Raw genomic sequence first — 9,454 nt, forward strand, 5'->3', positions numbered from 1 at the left:
GTTCATCCTGTGTGAGTCAGTCGTCCCATCCTGTTTTTAAGTTCTTAGAAATACTTCCGACCACGTATCAGTGTGCTACATGACATTCATTGACTGCCAATGATGCGAGCAAAACATAGTGGTTTCCCGCCTGTGTTGTTACTGGTTTCAACACAAAGACAGCTGGTCCGAGGAAAGGGGAGTGAACGTGCCACTGTAGGACTGGAAGACGTGTGTGTGGGTGAGAGAAAGAGAGAGAGAGAGTTTTACAGTCATTCACTCTTTGAGAGAGGATAGTAAATAAAAGAAACTACTATAAGTGATGATGAAATGTGCCACTCTCTGTGGAAACTCCTCCGGTCATTCAGCATGACCTTTGTCCTGCTATTTCTGCCACTACCAGCCACTACAAGACAGACAGTTTGTAAAGCAGGTGAGACCAAACAAATCAAATCAAGATTTTACTACACTGCAGTGTTGTAGTACAGACTTTTTGAAAGTCTTGGTCTTGTCTGGGAATTCATTGCATTTTTTACCATGCCTTGTCTCAGTCTTGGACAAAGAGGACTCAGGATTTTATTTCATGACTGGTCAAGACTACAGCTGTGGGGATATCACACATGTTTCCATATTATTCACTTACACAAAACACAGTGTGTTTGTCCCACCACAGTTTCAGTTTTCTTGAAAATACTTTTACACTTTAAAAATTTGCTTCACAATCTGTAGTCATAAAACACCTACTACGATCTGTGACAGCACCAAAGATGAGGCGTCTGTGGCCATGGAGGGTGATGGCTGTTTGAAACGTCTCCATGATTGACGCTCTGTTTTGACAGATTCTTGGAAAAATGCCAGTCACCGATAACAGAAGACCCCCCAGGTAAAAAATAATTTCCAATAACGGAAGTCGTTTAAAAGATTGTGTCTTGTCATCAGCTTGAGCCGTGTGTGCTTTTCAACCTGCCTGTAACTTTTATGGCTTCATAGGCTGCAGAAAAAAACTGCTAGTTTGAAAGCTTAGCTGGACAAAAACCCTGACATTCACACAGAGGCACGCTGAATATTTAAAGGAGAAAGTTACAGATTTTGCGGGATGTATTAAAAATGATAACAAGTAGTGTAATTATTATTGTTGGCAGTAACAAACAAGACCAACACTGGTTTAAAGGAGGGAACATTATGCATAAAATTGGCAAAGGAAGCTTTAAAAATGAGAGATACTCTCATTATTTTGAATTTATGTCATGTAAAGATAAGAATATTGAAGCAACATGAACTGGTCAGTGTGTACAGTACGTGTCCAGGTCAGAACAACCTGTCTACAGCGATTAACTCAGCAAAGCACCATGTCCAAGCTCTGAAACAAAAAACACATCTGTGTCAAACTAATGGAAGAAGTCCATGTCCATGGTGAGACTGTCCGAGCAGGTTACGATGAATTTTAAACTGTGCAGCAAATAACAGATTTAACTGACTTGTGAGAACTTGCGGAGGAAATGTGTGAGTGTTTCAGTGAATGTTATTTTAAGGTTGATTTAAACGTCAGCGACAGAGCTGCTTCTGGCTTCACTGTTGATTCAGAGAGGAAGTATTCACTCTTTTTTTTTTAAATCACTAACAGTGCGATCAGGCTGTCAAAAGTGCAATACTCAAAGAGTCAACCCTTTTTTTTTTTGCTTCAAGTGCAAATCCGTAATCTGCCATGATCTGCCGGGCGATAACACCATCAGCCTATTATGTGAGTGTGTACACATCTACGTGCGTTTCAGAGCTTTAAGTGTATGGAAAATGACAGAACAAATAAGACTGAGTTAAGTCTTTCAAGCCTCGCAGCCAAAAAGCATGCCTGTACCTATTTACTCTGGGAATACAGCTTGTGAGAGGTGAGGTGAACACACACACACACACACACACACACACACAAACACGTACACACACACCCTTATAACACAAAGCGCCTCAAACAGACCAAGCAAAGTTCACCATTGCAACAACGTAACGCGCCACAGAAGCCGTAACAGCACCACAAAGTGTGAGCTGATAAAACATTTGGCACTGAGGTGATATAATTCAACATATCCAGTAGTTGGGCAAAGTGCTGACAGACAGAAAGCAAATATGCATTAGCCAATCGCAGTCGTGAGCGTAAATACAAACTAAAGGAGTGACACCTGCAAAGTTAAACTGTATGTTGGCACAAAGGTGTGTGTGTGTGTGCACATGCAGAGTCTGTTGCTGTACTCACCTGCTCAGTCTTGTCTGGGGCCACAAGAAGAAAAAACACACACAGCACAGATTTCATAAAGATCTCCGACACTATGATCCATGTCTTTTTTTTTTTCACTTCAAGCGATTTGTAATCCTCTGAGGTCATATTTGTCTTATGACACTGCTATGAACAACAGAGATCATAATGTGCACATGATACATGATATGAATGAAACCTGTGTTATTGCTAACGGAAAAAAAAACCCACTTTGAGCAACGCCTCAAGTCATATCGTGGACCAGAGCAAATGCATGGCTGCCTGTGTATTTACTATAGGCCTCAACTGATTGATGTCAATTGCACAGCTTGTTAAAGCCATGTATGTGTGTGTGTGTGTGTGTAACGTGACCGGTCAAGTGCACGGCTATGCCTGGACAAACATGTCAACTGATTAGTTATTGGTGTCTCAGATGACTGGAGAAGGTGCACGGAGGGCAGAGGGTGCAGCACTTTAAGGTGCTTGAAACACAAGAGCAATCACACACACTCATGAATGAAGATCTGCAAACAGATACCCCCCACACACACACACACGGGCGGAGTGATGCACAAAACACACACTGTAATGCATGCTCTGCCTCTTTAGCAACTATCTGAGATTTCTGTGTTTGCACAAGGAGGCGACACCATGTCTTTTGTGAGCAGGAGGGCAGAGGAGGTGAAGGATCTTCTTTCTCTCTTTGCTTACACTTTTCCCCTTCAGGGCTCGGTGGTGTTTTGATGAAAACATCGACTGTGTGGCAGACGGTGTTGATGTGTTGCTACAATATTGTGATGGCAGAGGTGTTTTTTATTTATCTTAATTAATAATAATTGCTATTGCCATTTCATTCTCCCCACAGTTATAAAACTATCAGCACTAAACACTCTTCTCTTACATCTGCAGGGTGGGATAAATAGATCAAAATAAAGCTACATTAGTTACATTAAACAAAGAAATTGTGTGGTAGTAGGGTTGCGTGATACCACAAAAATATTTTCTGAAACCATTTACATTTTTCTACCAACATTCCTGGCTTGTTATACTACATCTTGATATATATCAATATCGCAATTTCTTTATAAATCAATGAATATTCTTTTTTTAGATATATTTTTTGCCTTTTTAGATATATTGTTGGCCTTTTTTCAAGTTTTATTTCGTACTTTATTTTATAAGAGTGTGGGAAGAGAGAGATGGGAGAATGACATGCGGCAAAGAGCCGCAGGTCGGATTCAAATCCTACGGACAATTATCATAATATCTTAATGTGAAAATGTAAACATCACTAATCCCTCTCTTTTCTGCTCTCTCATCTGCTCCATTGTGCTTCTATGGCTCTCATTACACTTATTATGAGTAAGCCGCAAACACAGCATTTCACAACTCTGCCCAGGAGCTAGGAGAGGGTGGATGGGTGGAGAAAGAGAATGAGAAACTGAGGCTGAAAGGCTGGGCAGCCATTTTTCAAGATTGTTTTTACAGCCCAGATAAGGCCTTTACCTGGATGCGTCCAAATGAGGAAGGGCCACACCAAACACACCCACACACACACACTCACACACACACATGTGTGTGCACATGTAGTCGAGGAAAGACATTGGCCATGACCCTCAAGTGCACTCCTCCCAAATGAATAGCCGTTGTTCTGGCACCAAAGGTATGAACCGGGCAACACCTTTTCCTACCTCCGCGCTTTCAACGCGAACCTATCCCTCACTCACCACGCTTATTGAAAACCAACACCGCTTTGCCAAACACACAGTCACCTTTCTGTTCCCTTCACAATGCAAACACGAGCCCAAAAGTGTTTTAAGCGAGGGTTAGTCAGGATACCACGGCAGTCTATAAAACAATACCGGTGTGGCAGATAAAGATCTGCCTTCCTTCTTGTGAGGCAGTTAAAGAACCGACGGAGTCAGTTAAATAGTCAATAGAGCTTTATGGCTTGAAACACCCTCTGGAAACATGTAGTTACTGTATGTCACAGGTGAACCACTGAGTGAGGGAGCAGTTGTATCTATGTGCAAGTTCAGAAAAGAGATAACCAATGTTTTTAAGAGCGTCAGGGATTTCCATGTTTGCACATAGAAAAACACTGACTTGCATGTGTTTGTATATGGCCTAAGTATATTTAAAAAAAACATCTGCTATCATGGATAATAAAGCTGATCAAGCTGAAACTAAAATTGAAGTTTGCGTTCAGCCAGTGCAGATAATGTTCTTTCAACAGCCAGGTAATTAAAATGTTATAAAAAGATGTCTTCAGTGCATCTGCTACAAATGAGATCAAGACGTTTTGTGCGCTGCCAACAGCGTGGCTCACATGGCGCTGACACGTATTATCTTGCTTGCGCTAGCTTCGCTCCAATATGCTCACTGAGCAGATATGAATCACTAACACTTAAACTCATTGCTAGTTGCAATAAAAAAAATCATTCATGTCACAACAGGACATGGTTTCTCCTGCCAAACAGTCGAGTTTCGTCTACAGAGGTGAACACTTGCATATTTCTTCTTATGGACTTCAAGGTAAGCAGGAAAATCTCTCAACTATTAGGTTAATCGGATGACAGCGCAATTTCAAATTTCAGTTATTACAGGTATTTGAAATGGTGACATCCACATGTGCATGTGATTCATCATTCTAATACCCGTATCTAGATGTCAGCACACATGTTCAACCACACATCAGAACCACTGCGAGCCTGCTATTATCTTTTTTTTTTACAGGCTCTCTCCTGGCCTCGGGCCTACAGTACAGGGAGTCTGTTGTATCAGTTGACACCCCCCCCAGCAACAGTGGCAACAGCAGCAGCAACAGCAGCCAGCATCACAGAGCTGCATTCTTGGCTGCAGATAATAAACACAGAGCGGAGTGGACACTTCAGAACAGGCTCCACACGGCTGAGAGGGGAGGACCATACACAGCAGAGACAAGACATAGACTGTAGGTCACCTGCAATCAGGGAAACTCCACATTCCAGAGTATATCTATGACACTATGTTGCAAACACTATTGGGTGTAGTGGAGTACAAAGCGTTGGAGTAATGGATAGCCTAGGTTAAATGCATTTAAGCCCTGTACACAATCAGAGAGGTTTGTGATTAATAGCCTATCTGCCTCTAAAGAAATACCTGTCAGACAAAATTTACTGTTCACTAAGCCACTCCCCCTTTAGTTACTGTTGGTACACCTGTCGATCTTCATATTTACAATGAAAACAAGAGCAGATTACCGCTCAAAATCCTTGGTCATTTCTGAAGATTAACTCATCTGAAATAACTAATGTCAACAAATGTCACAAAGTTTTAGCAGGCTGGTTAATTAAGCTTTGTTGAAAATTGTCATATTGAAATGGGAACACTGTAAAGAGCTTTTAAATACACTCGATGGGTCATACATTATATTGTGATACTGAAGCCAACATCACACCATCCTTGTAGAAGACTTGGAAGTAAAGGTGTAGCATTGTTCTTGAACTTATTTCAAACTAACGTTCCTCAGTTAGCTGCTTACCTTACGGACTTCATGCTTTAAGATTTATGCAATATTATTCAGTTTTCAAACAGTATGTTTTACTTTGATGGCTCAGGTTGCTCAACTGTAAACTCAAAGTTTGCAGATGAACACACCGTTTCATTCAAAGCTAGTTGGAGTTTCTCTCCTGCTTTACTGATCTGTTGTGTATGATAAAGCTGATCAAACTGGAATTGAAGTTTGCGTTCAGGTAATTAAAATGGTGTCTTGAATACATCTTTGTCATGAATGAGCTCAAGACTTTGCATGCTGCCAACAGCGCGGCTCGCACTGCACTGTCACGTAGAGTATAAGTGCAAACCTACCATGATGTCACCCGCTGGTTTGTGGACAACCATTTTGAAGCCTTGAGTTTGACATTATGGACGTTGCCGTCATGTTTTTCTTGTGCCAGAAATGACCATAATTGGACGAGATGCATGGAGTTGGTGGGTGGTGGGTACTGCAACTTGGGCTGCGGTTGGTTTTGACTATTTATACAGTCTATGGTTTTAAATCCATTTTTAAACAGGAACAAATGACCTGGCCTGGTCAAAAAGGTTCTTGTATGACAGCTAAACAGTACACTGAAAAATAGGCAACACAGTTACAGAATCTTAATTTAGCACCGGCTAGTTTTACAGTTTGAGTTGAGTTTCGTGTTGCGTAAACTCACTGAGAATGACTTGTTAATCACAAGGAAGCATACCCAATTTTACTGTCCATTATAGTCTAAATGGGACCATGACCTTTAACATGAGCAACATGCTGTACGGAAGAAGACTTGAAACTAGTGATTGAGACCATAAACTCATGAGGAAACTGTTGACTAAGGGTAATAAATCAATGGAGGAAGTAGGAACTCAATACAATCAGACTTTATTGTTGCAGCCATAGAGTTGCCCCCTGCTGGACATTAGAAACAATGCAGATTTGAGACACTTCCACATTAGCTTGGCTCTGTCCATTAATTCTATCCTGTCAATGACAATACACAGTCAAATCAAACAATTTGAAATACCACAACCAGAGTATTGTACGTGCATGTCCACGTGCTCCAATACCTTATTAGTCCATTAGTCACAGGCTTCTAGGAAGCCAAATTGAGGGTTAGACCATCCTCGGCATGCTCTGCTAGATGACAGGGCAAATATGTCTCAACACAGTTTATAGCCTGACTTTCAAGTTACCATCTAACAATAGCTTTAGGCTCTGTATCAAAGCCTCACTGACTCGCCGGTATAAACAGGCTAAAAGCTGTAATGCAGCACGGAGTGAGGCATTTGTCACACAGGTACAAGTAAAATTAGGTGTGCACGAGCGTGTGTGTTTTTGAGTGGGACATAAAAGCGCATACCAGGGGGTGTACTCGTTAAATAATGACTCTGTGTGTGTGTGTGTTGGAGTGGACTGTTATTCATACAGGTTACTCATTGATCCAGACAACTTGAGGGAGTGGTGTACAAGGCAGGGATTGGCTCCATGAGCGGGGTTTCAGCTGCAAGGGGTCGAATGAGTGAGTGCCCATGTGTGTGTGTGTGTGTGTGTGTGTGTGTGTGCGAGGTATTTACGTACAAAACATAGGCCGACCTTCCTCTCTGTCACCCCTCCACATCTCTGATGCTTGTATAAACACCCCTACACGTTAGAGACGAGGGCCTTTCATAAAACACATCAGACTCCACACACACACACACACACACACACACACACACTCGCTTTGTTATTAGACTATTCTCCGAGTGAAGCTCTGACAAAGAATGTGACAGCTCCACACACGTCGCACGGCAGAGGGAGAACACACACACCACACACAGGCTGAGGAGGAGGTGCAGGTGGAGGCGGAGGAGGAGGAGGAGGAGGCAGCATGACCCAACATGTGCTTGGCTCTGATAAAAAAAAAAAAAAACGTCGGACGCTCCATCACACAAAGACTTAAGGAACGAGAGCCGGGAAAGCTGGCATTCCGCGGGATATGGTTGTGTACACTGGACTGAGCCGGAGCTTATAGAGGGAGAAAGAGAGAGGTGGGGGTGGGAGGAAGGTGGAGGGTGAGGACACTCAGATGAAGATGGGAGTGAGAGAAAGAAAGAGGGGGATGAGAAAGGAGGAGCTGGAGGAGAAGAAAGACAAAGGAAGGAAGGAAGGAAGGAAGGAAGGAAGAAGGAGATAGAGGGATGAAGTGGCAGTCAGTGATTAGGAGGCCATCAACAACTTTGATTCAAACCTCAAGGCAACAAGGTGTCAAGGTGTCAAAATCAGACTTCAATCAGTATAAACACAACACAATCCTCCAGAGAGAGCTGCGAGCTGTCTAATACCCAGATAACCTCCGTGTCTTAAAAAAAAATACTATTTCGCAACAACCACAATAGGATCCAGCCTGTCCCAGAGTAAACCAATAGGCTTGTGTACTGTAGATTTGATGCAGATGCATAAATCAAGTCATTCTTCTGGGTTTGAGTGGGGAGGAGTGAAGTAACCGTACCGTAAAACTGTCAATCAAACCAGATGAACAAGGTAACTGTCTCATGAGTGGAGTTAACCATCTATCACGAATCCTTACTTTCTTCTTTGTTATGTTCTCTGTGAGCATGAAAGAATCTCACATTTAGCCGGAGGACTTCATAATAATGAGCTTAGCTCTCTCTCTCTGTCATGATGTCATGTGTCAGGCATCATTTGGAGTCCAAAAACCAACAAGAAATGTTTTACAACCACACCTTGGGCCTTTTTTTTTGCAAAGGGGGCATTCAAAAGAAGAAGAAGAAGAAGAAGTTTGATATGTTCACCTCTGTGTTGGTTGCACTGATGATTACTGTTAAATATTTACCTGCAGCTCTCTCACACTCCTGCACGCACACACCAATATTTTACAAGCCCTTAGTCCTCTAATCAGGCTACAACTACATGATGATATCTTATCATGTCCTGTTATTTAAAAGCAACGCACTCACCTGTATATGAAGATTTCTTCATGATTATGGATGGGTTCCTCTTTCAGTGGTTAGGCTCTATTAGAATTGGTAAGAGTTGATGAGCAGCTCCGGTTTCTTAATGTGTCAAGAGGACGTTTGCATCTGTAACTTTTTCCAGGTTGTTCCTTCCTCTCTCTCTCACTGTTCCCCTCTTTCCTGGACGGTCAGCTTTCCAAACGCACCTGGACGCAGGTAAATTCGCTTCTTATTCAACTTTCTTAACTTATTCCCGTCCTTATATCCACCGCGAGCTACTTGGGAAGACAGTATGTTGGAAATGGATACAATCACACCTGCGCTCCTGACGCACGCCCAGTCCAGGAGCGGGAGTGGTTACTGTAACTGCGGGGGCTTTCACATATCAAAGCTGTGAGGTGGAATAAAGACATGTTTAAATAATGTTTGCTGGGGGGTTTGTGGGTTTTCAAACCATCTGCAACTAATTAATTTAATTGGACAGCTCAGTAATCCTGGAATTCAGCAGTGCTCAGGTTTGGTCTGTTGCGCAACATTGAATGATCCAACAGATTATCAAACATGAGAATCATCCTTGGAGTTAAACAATAAAATAAAACCAGGGGATCACTCTCTCCCTATGAAATAATTCATTAATTAAGGAGGTTGTGCCAATACTACCACGTGTACTGTGAGGGCTGGCATATGTGTGCCATGGGTTGTGTGGGTGCTATTTGTTTGTAGTTTAAACTTTGTGGCTGGGCGGAGCCA

The 9,454-nt window shown here is 42.3% G+C and overlaps 1 protein-coding gene across 1 annotated transcript in view; it reads right to left on the reverse strand.

Annotated features, from left to right (window-relative positions):
* LOC104929807 (septin-9) overlaps positions 1 to 8,996 on the reverse strand; it is a 95,232-nt gene extending 86,236 nt beyond the window's left edge. The window contains exon 1 of the mRNA XM_010744419.3: positions 8,708 to 8,996. Within this exon, the coding sequence (XP_010742721.2) occupies positions 8,708 to 8,729 (22 nt within the window). The 5' untranslated portion in view covers positions 8,730 to 8,996. The remainder of the gene's footprint in view (positions 1 to 8,707) is intronic.
* Between the last annotated feature and the right edge of the window lie 458 nt (positions 8,997 to 9,454).

This window comes from Larimichthys crocea, chromosome XII (assembly GCF_000972845.2).
Source record: "Larimichthys crocea isolate SSNF chromosome XII, L_crocea_2.0, whole genome shotgun sequence".
Classification (NCBI taxonomy): Eukaryota; Metazoa; Chordata; class Actinopteri; family Sciaenidae; genus Larimichthys; species Larimichthys crocea.